General features: G+C 32.5%; 2 protein-coding genes across 2 annotated transcripts; one reads left to right on the top strand and one right to left on the bottom strand.

The window, feature by feature from the left end:
• The first annotated feature begins 565 nt into the window (after nt 1-565).
• Nucleotides 566-8,616, top strand: LOC120263037 (multiple RNA-binding domain-containing protein 1). Its single transcript, XM_039270960.1, has 15 exons — nt 566-642; nt 726-833; nt 911-1,025; nt 1,988-2,658; nt 2,770-2,901; nt 2,981-3,070; nt 3,190-3,313; nt 3,705-4,028; nt 4,571-4,635; nt 6,227-6,398; nt 7,119-7,223; nt 7,300-7,401; nt 7,531-7,704; nt 8,039-8,170; nt 8,268-8,616. Coding segments are annotated over exons 1-15 (2,439 nt in total). The 5' UTR covers nt 566-640; the 3' UTR covers nt 8,391-8,616.
• Nucleotides 8,617-9,250: 634 nt separating this feature from the next.
• On the bottom strand, nt 9,251-14,110 carry LOC120263038 (vacuolar-sorting receptor 6-like). Its single transcript, XM_039270961.1, has 13 exons — nt 13,778-14,110; nt 12,645-13,340; nt 12,474-12,562; nt 12,321-12,390; nt 12,055-12,138; nt 11,885-11,961; nt 10,870-10,951; nt 10,292-10,374; nt 10,143-10,206; nt 9,905-10,033; nt 9,654-9,757; nt 9,447-9,552; nt 9,251-9,362 (listed from the first exon to the last, which is right to left on the bottom strand). The coding sequence occupies exons 1-12, from the start codon at nt 14,067-14,069 to the stop codon at nt 9,451-9,453; spliced, it is 1,872 nt and encodes a 623-aa protein (XP_039126895.1). The 5' UTR covers nt 14,070-14,110; the 3' UTR covers nt 9,251-9,362; nt 9,447-9,450.
• Nucleotides 14,111-18,040: the final 3,930 nt, after the last annotated feature.

Raw genomic sequence — 18,040 nt, 5'->3', positions numbered from 1 at the left:
TATTTTAAATATTATATTTGAAAAATCCTTTTTAAATTTCACGTCTGCATTTAATGGAAAATCACTAATCTTAATAGCTTTCGAGCTCCTTTCTTCTTTAAATAAATAATAAAAAAAAAAAACTCCCATCCTTGTTTTAATTTCAAAATTGGTGTCTTACACTTGGATAATTGGACAAGCAAATAGGGATAAATTTTTGGTATTTTTGGAAATATTGGACAAAAGAATTTTTTTATTAAAATTAAAATTAAATTTTTTTTTATTTATTTAAAAATTTAAACTAATTTTAATTTAATCAATAATAACAAAATATTAAATAAAAAATTTATTTAATATAATTAATGACGTTTACTAATATTAAAATTTTTAAATTAATTATTAAATATTTATTTAAATTAATTATTACATATTTATTTAAATTATTAAATTCTATGGCACGGTGACACCCATTGGCAAACGTTGCTAAGATATCAATCATCCTTAACGGATCCAACTGTTAATCGGATCCAAATCATCCTTATCGGACTCTAAATTTGGATCCGAATCCGCTTCTTCTCCACTGCCACCAAGCCGCAGGTGAGAAGAGAGAAACGCGATATTTAAACCCTAGAAAGGGAGCGAAAGAGCAAGAGAGCGAGCAATGTAGGGTTTCTATCGCGAAAAGCTTGTTGATTTTCCACTCTCCAATTTGTCGCTGATCTTTTGTTTGTTGGAAATCTTTGCAGGTCTAGGGTTTGTGTGAAAAATCTGCCGAAATATGTGAATGAGGATAGGATTCGGGATTTCTTCTCGCAGAGAGGGGAGCTCACTGATGTGAAGCTCATGCGCACCAGGTATTTGAGGAATTAGTGTTTTTGATTTGTTTTTCGTTCTGGTTTTGTGGTTGATGATGCGTTTTGGATGGTTGTAGAGATGGGAAAAGTAGGCAGTTTGCTTTTGTGGGGTTTCGGAGTGAGAGTGAAGCCAGGGAAGCTATCGATTATTTTGATAAGTCTTATATGGATACTTGCAGAATCACTTGTGAGGTATGAGCTGTGGTTTTTGTTTAAAAAATTTCTGTTTGGATGCATGGTCGACGCGCATCTTGAGTTTGTTTAGGTTTAGTGAAATTAGAGACAAAAAGGGGATATTTCTTTTCTTGACGATGATTGCAGTAAGAAATTTAAAAGGAGATGCCTTGATAAGTTTTCCTTTTTCTTCTCCTATATTTGGATGCTCGATTTTATTTTACTTTTTTTTGTTAATTTTTTTCAAAGATTTCTGTCTGTTTGGATGAATGGTTGACACACAGCTTGATTTTGTTTAGATTCAGAAAAAAATGAGGATGCCTGTTTTCCTATAGGTGCGTAAAGTAGAAATTAAATTGATAAGCACATATTAAGGGATTTATTGATAAATTTTTTTTTTATTTTCTTATTTTCCTCAATTTGTTTAAGACTTTGTGATGGCGCTATATGTTCAGAACCAGAAAGCAACTTTCTTGAATTCACCAGGCTTTATTTTGGGGCCTTTTGACTGAATTTTAGACTTTTAGTTATCTTCATGTATCCTCTTTGATTAGAACATGTATGGATGTTTTATATTCTTATGATGTTATTGTTGTTTCAATTTTAAAATTTGTACTGTAATGGTTGATAGTGTTCTTCTTACCTTGTTGACTTGATCCCCCAATTTTCTTAAAAGAGAAGCTAGTTTGCACAGTGATAATTAAAAAGTTTTGCAGTTTAAGTTGGAGATTTACAAATGACTTGTATTATGGAAATTGTGATATTTACTGACATGCCTGAACCTTCTTCTGGGTAATCTAATGTCACTTTTTCGATTCTGAATATTTCACGAGTAGTATTACTTACAACTGATGACTACCTTTCCATTATTTAGATTTTTGTGATTGGAAACTTTGGAATAACGGATTTTTATGAGTAGTTTAGGTATTTATATGTTGCACAGTGAGCAACTCAAGGATACCTTTTGCTATCAACCTCAGGTTGCTCGGAAAGTCGGAGATCCGGATATACCTCGTCCATGGAGTTCCCACTCCAAAAAGAAAGGCAGCTCTTTAGATGAAAATAACAAAGATGGATCTGGTATGAAAGTTGAAAAACAGGGTTCCTCAAATGTCAAGGTGAAAAATCACAAAAGCACTGAGAATAAAGATCCTCAGCTGCAAGAGTTTCTTCAAGTCATGCAGCCTCGTGTTAAGTCTAAAATATGGGCGAATGATACCTTGGGTGAAGCTAACCTTGTTGACCAAGGTGGTAAAACTGATGATGAAGAAGAACAGCCCCCGAAAGTCAAGAAGAAGCTATCAGCGAAGAAACATCAATCAGAGCTTGTGCATGATGATTCTGTTGAAGCTTCTCCAATAAGTCAATCCCATGAAGTCCCAGGAGATGAATCTACAGATTTGGATTATTTTAAGAGTAGAGTAAAGAAAAATTGGTCAGATTCCGAATCAGATGACGAAGAAATGCACACCGGAAATGCAGGCAATGAGAACAAGGAGAGTAAAATGATGGCTGGAAAAGGTGATCTTTCAGATGGTTCTGATGGTAAAAACTTGGATGAGAATCACCCATCATTGCCTTCTGATGACCATGACTCACAAGCCTTGGTCACTAACCGTCTGTTTGTCCGTAACCTTTCATACACAACAGAGTATGTGGTGTCTACTCACTCTGAAGTTTATGCTAAGTGAAGATCTTTACTAAACCAATATTCATTAGTTGTTTTTTCTAACACCTCTTATTCACATTGAATGAAACACAGTGAAGCTGAATTGATGGAGCTCTTTAGCCATTATGGTGATGTGTCACAAGTCCATATTGTAGTTGACAAGGTCACAAAATATTCTAAAGGTTTTGCCTTTGTGCAGTACAAGCTTCCTGAATCAGCTGCCAGGTAAAAATGACTTTTGGATGCAGATGTCTTTTTACTGTATGATATTGCTTATTTAATAACTTGGTTTTTGGTATTGCAGGGCATTGGAAGAACTTGACCACTCAATATTTCAGGGCAGGCTGTTACATGTTATCCCTGCAAAAGCACAGATTGTGTCCACTGATCAAAAGTAAGGCTCACCTAATGTAATGAATTATCTTTCTCATTTTGTGTTTCTTGATTTTGAAATTCTTAGTCATATTTCCTTTTATTTGTCAATGATTCTTACTGTTTCCATTGTTCAACAAGGTCTGATCGGTCTGCTATCCAAGATAATAAAAGTTTTAAGCAGAAAAGGAAAGAGCAGAAGAAGGCATCTGAAACTACTGGTGATACACGAGCATGGAACAGCTTGATCACACACCCAAATACTGTATGGGCCGTTTTTAAAATGAAAATGAGAACAAACAGAATTGCTTTTCTTGTTATCCTTTGTGTCAATTTATTTTCTTACAAAGTTAAATACTTAAATGTTGCTGCATTGAAACAATAGAAGTTTTTCTTTTAACCTAATCTAGTGGCCATGTTTTCAGATATTCAATTTTAACCTTTGGCCCAATTAAATAATCACTGTTGAGTTGAAAATCCTTTTATTGTATGATATTTGACAATCATTTTCAACTGTTTTGTGTGTTCTCTTGATTAGCATATCCAGTTTCCTGTATCTTCCTCAATGTGGTTTTCATTGGTATCTTATTCGATATATTTTTTCTGTTCTTCCCTATGTTTGTCTTGTTATGGTTATTGAATTTACGTATATGCAGGTTGTCGAAAATATTGCTAGGAAACATGGTATCAGTAAAAGTGAATTGCTTGATCGGGAAGCAGATGACCTGGCTGTACGAGTTGCACTCGGAGAAACATATGTCATATCAGAAACTAAAAAAGCTCTATCAAATGCTGGGGTTAATATTATTGCATTAGAGGAGTCTGTTTCCAAGAGAGGTGGCAGTATAGAAAGAAGCAACAAAATAATATTAGCCAAGAACTTGCCATACAGTACTTGTGAAAGAGATCTTGCTGACATGTTTGGGAAATTTGGGAGTGTGGACAAAATCATTCTTCCTCCAACCAGAGTTTTAGCACTGGTATGATCACTAGTTAATCTGTTCATGAGTAACTCTCCAAATGACTATACAAATATGATTCTGGTCACACAACCTTGCACATTGATTTATTGTTCTGCAGTCTTCATCTAGGTAAATTGTAACTACCACAAATGCCAAGCGTATAAAATTTTGTTTTCTACCTTCTTTTGCTTTACATGATAAATGTAGTTTGACATGTCTTTTGGAGAAACCAAGTAATGAGAGTCAGTACCATTTCTAGATGTTGTGTTCTACCAAAGGAATTCAACCAGAGATAAAACGTAGAATACAAAATTCAGTAGTTGTGAATCATTCATAAAATTTATGCTACTGTGGTGATGTCTTCATTTGAACATGAGATGTAAGTTTTGATAACTTAAATGGGTTTTACTTTTGTTGTGGAATGGACTTGTTAAGATGAAATTCCAAGTTTTGTTGTTCACCTTAAAGATGTCATTATAGCTAGTCTAATAAGAAAATTTAGGAAATTTATGAACATCTTTTTCTGTACTTTAATTTTCATTTTGATCTGGTATTTTTAGGTTATCTTTCTTGAAGCCTCAGAAGCTGCTAAAGCTTTCAAGCACTTAATATATGAACAATACAAGTAAGTTCCCCCTGTTCTGTTTGTTTATCAGGGTTATTGTTTAGAGAAAACTTCATAGCATATTTATCACAGAACATAGTGCTTTTATTTGTTATTCTCCTGCCTTTGAATATTGCAGATTTTTTTATTTTTTAAATTTTCAATTCAAGTTCATTCCATTTCTCAATTCTTGATAATTTATTCTTTATAATATTCCAATTTTCTGGATGACAACTTTTATCTTTGTCAAATGAGGAAAAAGGGTTATGAGGTTTGTGGCTCATCTACAAGTATTTTATGTGTACTGGAGACATGTATGCGTGTACGATAGGCATGGCAGGCTTATGCTAGTTCTGTTTTGCTCAGTATCAAGCTTGATTTTTATTTTTGTGGCTATTGATTGCTGCTTGATGGAACTCTTATTATGTAATGGATGGCATGCCAAATAAAATAAGAGATGTCACATCTGGAGTCTTCTCAACTCCCTTTGTGGCAAATGCTCCTGGGCATTTAAGAATTGGCCATTTAGCTATTAAAATCACACCATAACACCAATGCCTGCTGTTTGTGTCATTTTATATCCAAATAGATAGCTTTTTGCTGTAGGTTCTGTGGCTTCTTAAATGCCTTGTTATTATCTTTGACAAGACAGTACTGTACCTATTATGCCTAAGCTATTTTTTTTTTTGACTTGAAGTGGCAGTGGGACATTCAAATGCATGTGTCAGTTGCTCATTTGTAGAGATCACATGATTAACCTTTTCAGCCACTTTTGAGATTGTTGGTTTCCTCATTCCGCAAGGAAACTACCTAAGCGGACAAACTAAGGAAGGCGCTAGGTTCCTTATTTCGTTCTTATTTATTTCTGCTAAAATGTTCAATGTCTAAAGTTTTCCTCAGCATCAATATTTGTATCCTTCTATCATGCTACTCAAAAGCATTATCCATTTCCATTTAACTTTATTAATCTAATATTTGCATTATCATACAAAGATTGCTATCAGTTTGCATGACTTTGTAAGCCATGTTTTCAACAGTTTGGTGCAAGTCTACTGAAGTTTTTCTCAAATCACACCCTTTTGCCATTTGCCATTTTATCGACGCTACTCATGTTATTAGCACCTATGTGTTGGTTTTCTTTCTTTCTAGATTTTCTTTGTTTATCAAGTAAACAACCTTCACCATTTCTTTACATGGAAATGATGTATACTGGACCAGGGTATCCTATAGTTCTCCTATAATGTTTATATGTATGCAGCTTATTCTATGGCTGACTTTGCAAAATTTTAAAAACCAAATTTTCTGAACATATAAGGGAAGAATATTTTAACTCTCTATTCCATTATCTTGTTTCTCTGAATACTGGATTTTATTACCAAATTCTGGAAGTATTGCAAGTTTCTATATTTTAATATATTGCTTGCATGCTTTCCTTGGACTTTGCTATTTGGTTTCTGTCCATGAATGGTGACGCAATGTTAGGTCATGCATATGTGCTCCAACTTATTCTTGTACCTACGTGTATAATGATGTCATGCACCATTGAATTATCAAGTATTTACTATACATTTAATTTATGAATTTTCACTTATATTAAGCTTTCAAATTTCAGTGGCGCTGTGTTATACTTAGAATGGGCACCAAGCAACATCTTATCCCAAAATGTAAAAGCAGTGAAAGATGGGCCTGCAGGTGTTGTGAGTGACGAAAATATTAAGAGTTTGTTACTGGAACAAAGCATTGAGGGATTAACAGAAGATGAGATAGATCCTGATAGGGCTGAGGTTAGATGTTTGCTGGTTTTCTTTTGTGCTAATTTCCTTCTATTTATTTCTAATTGCATGCTATTCTGTGTTTTGCAATTCCCATGTACTATTCCTTATGCGGCGCACTATTAACCATTTAGCTTTTTGTGAATGACATGGCATTCTCAAATTTTTCTTGAAAATCACCGAGTAGAAGCTATTTTTTCTTTTAATTATGCTTTCAGAAGCTTTTGTTTTTTCTCTATGGCACTATTCAGTTTTTGGCATGTCTAAGGTTAGTTTTGAGAATCAGAACCTTGATGTTTTGGTTGCTGATATTTTCCCTAATTCTATGGTATTTCCATTTGTATCAGCATATGCTACAAACGTCATAAGCTGCCCTCAGTTTGCTGTCTTAAGATGCATATGATCTTCCAGTATATATATTTTACAGATTAATCGAGTTTTATTTGTATCTATTCTATATGTTGTCACATAGCTCTAGTTTCACTTAACTGTTTGGATCGAATATTTTTTATCCGGAAAACCATGACATCTTTGATTAAGGTGTTTGAAAACTAGGTGTTTAAAAGTTTTCATTTCTTTACTCATGTCATTCACTATGCTCAATGTCAAATGTGATATCATGCCCCTCATCGACATGATTTTTATTCTGTGCACCTGCTTGACGTTAACCGCTATATTGTTTTGTTCATTGATTGCTGATGTTTTTTTTTTGGGGGGGGGCTACTGTTTCAGTCGCGGACTATATATGTAAAGAATTTGAATTTCAAGACATCTGATGAGATCTTAAAAAAGCATTTCAGTGATCATATGACCAAAGGAAGCATAAGAAGTGTCAAGGTACAATCAAGAACTTATAACTTTTTAGAACAATTTCAGCCAATTATTCTTACTTATTTTTTCTCGTTTCTGTTAGGTGAAAACTCACATTAAGAATGGCAAGAACCTCTCAATGGGTTTTGGTTTTATTGAATTTGATTCTGTTGATACAGCTACAAATGTATGCAGAGAGTTACAGGTAATACAGTTTCCTTGGGAAAAAATAATTCTAAATCTAAAAAGATTGTTATTTAACATGTGCTTTTACTAATGTCTCACTCTAATCGGATCATGGGAATGTGTGGTCTTTTTTTTTTTTGGGATCCAGGGGACAGTTCTGGATGGTCATGCTCTAATATTGCAACTTTGTCATGGCAAAAAAGATGATCAAGTTTTGAAGAGAGATGAGAAGGATAAGAGTTCGACGAAACTAATTGTGAGAAACGTGGCATTTGAAGCAACTGAAAAAGATTTAAGGCAGCTATTTAGTCCATTTGGCCAGGTATCTATGCTTCATTCCTTTGATTGCATGTTCAAAAATATATCCTTGATACATTTTATGCTGACGTTATTCATATAAAAAATTTTCTATGAATCCTGCATCTTGTTTTCTGTTCTAGACAGCAAGAGCTTGCAACTCTAAATTTTCCCACTGTTATGTACTTTGGATAAAGTTCTCTTAGCCTTATAAGCATGCATTTTTTTTTTTTTAAAAATAATTTATATGATGTAGTTTTCTCAAAAATTCTTTTAATTCTATAATGAAAGTGTTGTTTGCCGGAAAAATTCGAGTCAAATTTCTTTCCTTTAATGACTCTTTTACCCGTATCTGTCAGATTAAGAGCTTGAGATTGCCAATGAAGGTCGGTAAACACAGGGGTTTTGCATTTGTGGAGTTTGTAACAAAGCAGGAGGCGAAGAATGCCATTCAAGCTCTCTCAAGCACGCATCTCTATGGCCGTCATTTGGTACAATATTTTCCTTATTTTCTATAACAAAACAGGATGGATGCATCTTATAACTTGGAATTTTGCATGTGGGCTTACTGCTTTTATTTTATTTTAGGTCATTGAACAAGCAAAAGCTGGAGAAACCCTAGAGGAGCTGAGAGCCAGAACTGCTGCTCATTTTGTTGATGATCATGTTGGATTTCAGAATCAACCATCCAAAAAGAGAAAGGTTAGTTAATATGGAATAAATCTCTGATAAATTATCGGAATGAAAAAAAATTTGTCGACTAGGTTTCTATTTGATTGTATTATAGAAGAGCCTTTTTTTCCCGATAACGTTTACATAATTTATAAATTACCAAGTGTTCCGAAGTATCAAGAATCATATCTTTTAAAGCTTGCCAATTACATAGAGGCGTGATGAGTCGACTTTTTCATTGTGAACATGGACATAGTTTATTCTTTTTTACTTTGTTTCCAATCATAACCATGGACCTGAAAAAGCTGATAAATTTGGGATCTGGGTGACGAGAAGAAGATTTAGTTTAAAGTTCAATGTGTTAACTGTGAACATGTCCCCTTCAATGATGGTTAGTTTTTAAACTTTGCTTTTTTTCTTTACAAAATTTGTAAGTCAATAATGTAAGGAAAATTATATGATATATATGTATATGTTATTCCTGTGGTTTTCGAAAATATAGTTTCAAAGATAACTTGATGTAACATCATAATAAAATGATGATGAATAATAATATTTTACAAAGATAATTTCAGTTGACTTTTGTAAATATATAATCATGGTTTTTCATGAGGGTATATAGGCAAATATATCTTATAAGCAATTTCATGACATGTTCGGTGGGGTTATAAAATGTAATTATGCGATTTAGCAGGAAGGCATGTCAATTGGTAGCAATTTACATGTCAATGAATGATCTTTTCAAATGCAAATTAGTTCTAAGGTTGTTTTCCTTGAATTTCTTATTCATCCAATGAACAAGGATTTATCAAACTTTAGAGTCATCTATCTACGACTCAAAGGTGCTTAATATTTTGGTACAGTATCCGGATGTTCAAACACATTTTGCCCATGTACAACTGTAGTATACATAAAAATCAGTTTAGTGTTAAGTGTACACGGATCATGATACCTCACGTCTGCGTGATGAATGATGCACTTTGTCTAACAAATTTACATCCAAAACTCGTCCTACAAACAATGAAACAAAATTTTAAACACGTGAAAAACAAAGGTAATTATTAACTGAAAATTTAGAGATTCATTTGCCAATACCTAATCATGCTGTCGTATCGTGTCTTAGAGGTTGAGCCTCATTGTGTTGATTGTCAAGTGGCATGTATTGAGACATGATAGACATAATTTCTGAATCCATGTAAGACTGCCAACGAGAAATAGCTCAATTAATTATAAAGTTTGGTATGATAAATACGTAGTGATGCGATAAAAGAAATGCACATCCAATTACTCGAGAAAACATACCCGGAGTCTATATTTGTAGAATATGTATCCTGCTAAAGCAGCACCAACCACACAAGATATTACTAAGATAGCCATAAGCCATCCAAATTTAGAAGCATCCTTGGCTGCATTTGACATATGAGAATAAATTTCTTTGATGTCAATTGGAACATAAATGAATATAAGATATTGTAAATGTTCACTCAAATGAAGGGTAAGTCGATCGAAGACAAAATAAACATCATGTTTCGCTCTTTTGATGAAGTGCTTACCAATACATGTGTCCTCTCCCTTGATGTACAAAAGGTTCCCCTTGCATTTGCAGTCATATCCACCCCATGTATTCTTACAGGTACAGCCATTGCATTGACATGCAAGTCCGTCCTTGCACTCATTGATATCTATTCCGCATAAAAGAGTACAGATTATATTAATCTTGTATGTATCTTTTCTCAATTTTCAATAGAAATTCTTTTGTATAATTTGATGAGGTTGAGAACAAGCAAGCACCTTCGCATTTGTTTCCATTTTCTCGGAAGCCAAATGGGCACCGGCAACCACTTAATTCGAAGTCCTGTATGATTGAGGCGGAAATTATGTGCTCTAGTTAAGATCACGAAAACACATGGGAAATTTAAAACAATTTATGATCACCGAACTGAGCACGCCGAAAAGGTTTGTCCATTTTTGGTCTCCGACCAGCAACCTCCATTGTTAATGGCACACCTTCCAGGTCCCACAGCTGTTTTAAGGGAGAATGAGATAACATGAATTTCATATATTTATCAATAAGCTATAGTTGATTGAAGAATTTCATGGTTTCAAGATACAGCAAAAGTTTTATGTTTGTTTTGTTGATCCAATAATGTCTCAGATTCTTCAAATTGAACTTGTGTTTCCCTGATCTAGTATCATACTCAATATTTGCAGCAGCAATGACTCAGTAATGTTGTAAATTTGGCAGTTATTTTGCAGGACCACTCAATGTCAATCAAATTGGACATTTTTTTTTTTTAATAGAAGATAGAGTAAGTTATTATTATTAGTTAATAAGGATCCGTACGGCTGTCTTCAGCTAATAAGTACATTGAGATCTATGCATGCTTGGATTTCAGAAAGCAAAGAAGCAGTGTTGCATGTGTGCATAGTTTAAAAGATCAGAAGGATCAAAGGACAAATATTTTTCACAACACACAAAACAAAGAGAAATTAGACGTAATCAGGAGAGAATGATTACCTTTGCATGATGAATAGCCATCTCCCTGAAATTCAACACCATTCACTGTAGGGCATTCACATACTCTACCTCTGAAAGTATCCTAAAATGCATAAAAACAACCACAAATTATTAACTAAAAAATGATGCTGTTGGTCAAATAAGGGGTTAAATTTAAATTTTTTGAACATTCATCCAATTTTGTCTTATTTTCACTTTAGTCATCCAACTCCAATATATATCAAAATGATCACTCAAGTTATAAAATTTTTCACCCGATAGCCACTCGAGATTTTTCGATGCCCAATAGTTTACGTGGCCGCCGTAAAGGTTGAGTTAGCAGCTGATGCCCACATCATCAAGCTTATATGGCAACTCTATTGGGCAACCACGTAGGTTATTGGCTGCCAAAAAATTTTGGATGACTGTCCGGTAAAAGTTTTTGTAACTTGAGTGACTAATTTGATATATTTTTGCAGTTGGATGATTTAAGTGAAAATAAGAGAAAGTTAGGTGACTGTTCAAAAAATTAACCAATCAAATAAGCCTTTTATAGTTACCAGCCACAATACTAGTGATTTGTAAGAGGCATAATAACTGAAAGATAAATTTTGCTAAACTATCACATGATTTGTCTCTTTATTAATTCAGGATTTATTGTTTGAATTGTAACACTTTAGGACCATATAATCTAATGTACAACACTTAACTCCGTTAATTTAAATCCAAATTTATTTTTTCCCTCATTTATATTAATAAAACATATACTAATTAAAAATCATTCAAGTCTACTCCCAGTTACAACTTGAATGATTTTTAAATACTATACAACTAAATTTGAATGGTTCTTATTAGTGCATGTTTTAGTAATGTAAATAAAGACAAAATAATAAATTCATATTTATTTTTATGCCACGTCAGCAATAATTAACTATAAGATACTAAAGTGTTAACTCAAACTACAAATCCATAATTGATAAAAAAAAAAGAAAAAATTATAAAGTATCTCATCAATATTTTCTGTAACGAAAATTACCTTGCAAGCAGTAGCATTTAGTTGCTCATCCCGCCAACAACCACCATTCCTGTGTAGGCACTGATTTGTTTCTATATCTGCAAGGGCATGAACAGAAGAACATGGTAAAATCCAGAAAGAAACTCAAATTAAGAAGCTTTATTTTTTTTAAGGATATTAGATATCCAAACCTCCGCTTAAGCAAACAGAAGGTTCAGTAGTTTCTTTAAACCCTGCACATACAGCCTTCAAAACTGCAGTCCTCTCCAATACACCTTCAGAAAAAGAAAACACAATTCATTCATTATAATCATGCACTACTTCATTTAGCACTTCAATTGGATGGCCTTGTATTCATGTTAGTATGAAATCACTACCACAGCAGACTAGAGCTATCGATAACGAATAAATCAGTCGATAATCATGAAGACAGATCGATCGCATTACAAATACAAACCTCGATATTGGATCTCGTTTATAACTAAAGTAGGCAAAATGGTTACATCTCCGCGAGAACCTCGGCCAACCTGTGTCACAGATCATTAGAACCACAGTAAAGATCATGAAGAAGATCCCCCAGACACTGCATAATAATAACAAATGATGCTACCTGGAGCTCTTGCTCTGATTTTAATACCCTGTTCTCAACATCAGCTTCAGGATCACCCATGCACTCTTTCACCTTCTCAAGTGGCAAGCCTAAAATAAGTACAAGGAATTAATGGATAGAAAGAACACAAGTGAAGTAACACATTCATGGAATTAGAATCAATAGGCATACCAAGTGATTGAACAACTTCCTCAGCACACTCCTTGCTATACCTCTTCTTCTTCATCGAGCATCGAACATGGAAATCGGTCACAAAGTCCCACCACAACCATGGAATATTACTCTCATTAGCAACTCTGTGCACACAGAGCTGCCTCAAATTCTCAAAAACAACATCCTTGCCATCATACCCTTCACCGAAATCCTGCTCCGGGTCTGGAGCACAATACCTCCCATGGTTTATACACTGAGACTTGCATTGTTTACTAAGTCTAAAAGGCTCAGGACAATACCAAGTAATGTAGTGAGGAGTGAACTGTGTGTATCCTCCCTTCTCAAGAACCTGAGCATGGCCTCTGAAATTCTTAATGAAGTTCATTTGCTCGTCGCAACGGGTACCGCACTCGTCGTTGCTATTCGTCCAGAGTTCATACTCAACTCTCTCATCAGGATGAGGCATGGACTCTCTCCAATCTAGTTTGACAACAACCTCATCTGAACCTTGTGCCAATGCTTTCTTCAAGCTTTCCCCGAAAGCTCGATTAACAAGAACCGACGGTATAGTGATCTTCTCGACGTAATCCTCACTGTCACCGGTCTCCGATGGGGTGTCCATGGTGATAAGAGGTTCATCCATACTATCAGCAACAAGAACTGCAGCTGCACCAGCTTTCTGCCCATTCCATGCCTTTAAAGCAAAGAAACATTCTACAAACAGTTGAAGTAAAACATAAGATATGATTCAGTATTAAATCTTCAAAAACTTTTCTTAGAATTCAAGGTTTTTATTGTTTTCTCAACTTCCAGCATTCAACAACACCCAAAAAAAAGATGGAAGAGTCTCACCAAATCCAATCCAATCCAATCCAATCCAATCCAACAGATGAATTCCAAGTAATTTACACATAATAATTTGATTGAAAGAACCATTGAATAACAACTCTTAATTTCTCACTGATTTGGGGATAAAATTTGATAATTTTCAATAAAAATTCTAGATCAATCAATCTATATATTTTTTTTAAAAAAAAAAACAATAAATTGATTGAAACACTCTGCATCCAAATCATCTCATTTGAAAATCAATCAAACACTATCAAATTGAATGAGATTTAGAATGAAAACAGCATCTGAGAGAGTAATACCTCCGCGATCAAGGAGAAGAATCACAGGACGGCGAGACTTGGACTTGAACGGAGGTCCATCGAAAGGATCACAACCAGTGGAGGCTTTGGGTGGGTAGACGACGACGCCAGTCATAGAGCCTCCATAATTGGGAACTCCGAAGTTAGCAATAGCTCCATCATGCTGAGCTCTGAAATGCTCCGGCGACAACACTCTTATGTTGTTCTTTTCAACAACGAAACGCGAAGATACAGAGCCGAAGAAGAAGAAGAGGATGATAGCTCCGGCGAGGTCGGTGCCGGAGTTCGCCATTGAAATGGGCTTCAAGCTCTTGCAACAATGGAATGGATTCTTTATAACGTGGTCATTCAGGCTTTATATAATAATAATAATAATAGTAATAATAATAATAATAATAAGTTCAAGTCAAATAAGTCTATGAAGAGAGAGAAAAATAGGTACGACTGCTAATTTTTTTTTTTTTTTTTACTACAAAGTCGAGAAACGATAAAATATAATGTTTCTAATCGAGAATGCACAATTGTCGTGAAATGTTCCTCACACATGCTTAATTCTAAACATTTAATCGTAATACTGTAAATTAACCGAATCTCTAACCATAATTATGTAGCTATCGTCGGATCAAATTTTATGCTTTTTAACCTATTTCTCTTGTTATTAATAATAAGAGAATTATTTTATTTTATTTTATTTTATTTATTTAAGTCAAGAGTCGGTTAAATGAGGTTTGTTTTTATTTTTTATTATTTTTTAAAATATGATGATAATGAAGAATGAGGTGTAAAAAAAAAAGATGGTATATATATATAGAGAGAGACAGAGTGATGATGATGGAGGGATGATTTTTCTATGCATTTATTCTTTAAAGACTTGGTTTTTAACTCTTTTTATTTGTTGGATCACCTCTGGAATATCTTAAATAAGATATTAATTTTTAGTTTTTTTTTATGAGTTTTTTTATTTTTGTTAAGTCATTTAATCATCTATGATGGTTGGGAGGATCGCATATATTTATATATATTTATATATTTATACATATATTTTAATGTATTTGTACATGTAACACCTTACACCTATATTTTATATTTGTAATACATACACGTCTATCCATTTGAGATATAATTATAAAAACATCAATTTTAAAAAGAAAACTCCGAGAAAGATGGTTTTGTATTCTAGTGAGACTTGTGAGTTGAGAGATGGTTGAGTTATGCCTATGTACCTATGGTTAAGTTAAAAAAATATGGTTTAAATATAAAAATAAAATAAAATAAATAAATATATTTTAAAAAATATTATGTAGCGTAGAAGGAATGATGAAGAGGGAGGAGTGAAGGGAGAGGTCACCCACCGGTCACCACTACCATCCCCATTTGGACAATTGAACATAATAAAAATAATATAAGGGAAATTAATTATGCACATAATAAACCTTTTTAAAATTATTATTATTATTATTACTATTATTATTAGTCCTCTCAAAGTTTATAATTAATTAATTTTGTGCATGGTACACGTTGTTTTTGTACTTAATGCTCCCTTATATTATTTTATTATCAATTTATAATCAATATGTTTATTTATTTATTATTTTGTGGGGGTGGTTTATTACATGGGAATTAATTTTTATATATTTGCATAGAAAATGATGTAAAAAAAGTTAAATTTACCAAAATACCCCACCAAATATGAAAAATAAATTAAATTGTTAAATTCCTGATCTTTTATTTGTTAATTCTTCTAGGAAATTTTTCTAGTGAAAAAGAGTGATGTGAAAATGATACTTTTTAAAATATTAATTTAAGACGACTTTGAACGTTGATATATTCATAGATAATGATGTTTCATGAAAGAATCAATATATATGCAAATTTAATTTATATTTATATAAATTTAGACACTTTATTACGTATTTTTTTCCTAATCAATTTATAAAAAAAAACACTAATTAAAATAAGTCTTATTAATATATACAAAAAATAAAATTAAAAAAACCCTTAATAATAAAAAGAAAAAGAAGGTGAATGGTTGGTTTAGAAAGACTAGTGGCTCGATCGAGGATTATTTAGAATTCAAGCAACATAAACATTTGATTTTGATACCTCTTATAAAAATTAGACCCTTTGATATGGTGGGTGATAGAAACTTTTGATAGAGACTTGCTACTTTATGTATATATATATATATATATATTAAATTTATGATATTTGTTATCAAATTTGAGTCTTTCGGTTTCACCTACCCAAATATTTTTTTTTTTATTTTTATTTTTTTATTTTTTATTTTTTATTTTTTACAAAAGAGATAAACTTATGAATTAGTCAAATAGGTGTGGGAGTTACTATTTCATGTGCTCTCACCTTGGGTTATTGACATATTGTCATCCTCATGAGGCTCAAAGTTTGAATAATTTTCAAAAATATAATTTAAACTTTTATATTATATTTTTTTCCCTTTTTTTAAATATTATTTTAGTTGATTTTAGTCATTTTTAAAAAGTTTGCATGCCATTTGAAAAATATTATGAAAAAGAGTTTAAATAAAATTTTCAAGGTTTTTTAAATTAAAAAGTATTCAAATTTTTTTTTTTCTTGAAAAAGAGCTTTTATAAGGCAAAGGCCTAGCAAAGACCTAATTACATAATATCTTAGGTCTTCATTTAATGTGTATTGCTTTTTATAAAGTCTTCCTATTCTTTTCAAACTCAGTGTCAATGAAAAAAAAGGAGGGGCAAGAAATCAAAATAGCAAAAAGTGACTACTAACTTCAAATTTCATATTTAACCATAAAAATTTAGTAATTATCAAACTTAGGGATATATAAACAAATATAACTGTTATGACAGAAATAATTATCAACTTTTAGAGGAATATATATGAAAACTTCCAAGTCTTCTCTCAAGTCTCAACCCAATCATCAACTTTTCTCTAATTTTCAATGTTGTTTTTTCCCTCATAACCCCACAAAATTGTGTTATTGCTAATATACCTTTGCAGAAACTTCACTAGCTTATATAATATTTCTATGACAAAAAAAAATAATTAATTATAAAAATTTATAACAAAGGAGAATAAAATATAAAGGGAGACCTAATTTTTTGTAAGATTTTTAAATTTATTTCTATAATCACTTGCATGTATAAAATCTTGTAGGATGTGTGTGTGTATTTTTGTTATTTTTTAATAAATAAGTTTTATAACCAAGTATGTTTTTCATAAAAATTATAATAATAATTATCCACTTCTAGGAGGGTGTAAATAAAAAAATTTCTAATTTTTAGCTTGGTCTTCTCTCTTGTGAGTCTTTAACCCAACATTGGGTCAAGAAAGACTTTTACTCAGACTAATTTAACAAATGGGACTCATGTGAGTCCTTTTCAACAATGAAATCTTGGAAAAATGGATCAATGAATAAGTCTAATAAGACATAGTTGACTTATTAAAAATAATAAATAAATAATCAGTCCCTGTTTGGCTGGATAAGATTAAAAATCTCATTAAAAAATGGACATAGATGACCACTAGCGAATTTATTTATTTTTATGGTTGTTTTCGCATGTATATATTTATAAAATTTTAAGTTTCTCAGGCAATTTTTTTTTGTTTATTGTATATGGAATTGTACATCCATGTATATATATTGACAAATTACGATAAGCACATGTACAAGTAAGGAGCCAAAGTCATTCTGGCTCAAGATTGCTAATGTATCAAAAATAAGTATCTCGTGCAGGCGTGCGAAGCTGGTGTTAAAAGAATTAACTCACAAGTGATGTCGCATCCAACTCACACGCTATAGAGATAGGCGTTTGTCACACTTTTTAAAACATGTACAAGCAAGTATTTATAGATCTGTGTAACTAATACAAACCTCTCATATACCCTCACTCTATGGATACTTGGATTGAGTTGTAAATCAGTACTCACAGCCAAAGACGCTTGACACCATAATATTCAATATGTTTTCAATTTTGAATAATGAGTTTTCTATTTTAAATATTTTTTACAATGAGATTAGTACCGTTGAACTAAACAACCTTCGATGACATCCACATATTTAATATTGATTTAGACATTTAGGGCATGTAGTATGGGCTACGTTTCATAATTTTAGAGAAATTTTGAGGGATATATAAAAATAATTTAAAATTTAGCAACACAACATGTTTTTCAATGTAGAACATCATCATCATCATCATGTTCGTGGTTATATTCTCCCTTTCTTTCTCAACATGAACATCATCATTATGTGTCCATTTTTTT

This window comes from Dioscorea cayenensis, chromosome 6 (assembly GCF_009730915.1).
Source record: "Dioscorea cayenensis subsp. rotundata cultivar TDr96_F1 chromosome 6, TDr96_F1_v2_PseudoChromosome.rev07_lg8_w22 25.fasta, whole genome shotgun sequence".
NCBI lineage: Eukaryota > Viridiplantae > Streptophyta > Magnoliopsida > Dioscoreales > Dioscoreaceae > Dioscorea > Dioscorea cayenensis.
The sequence above is the reverse complement of the archived record's forward strand: the minus strand, read 5'-3'. Positions and strand labels throughout refer to the sequence as shown.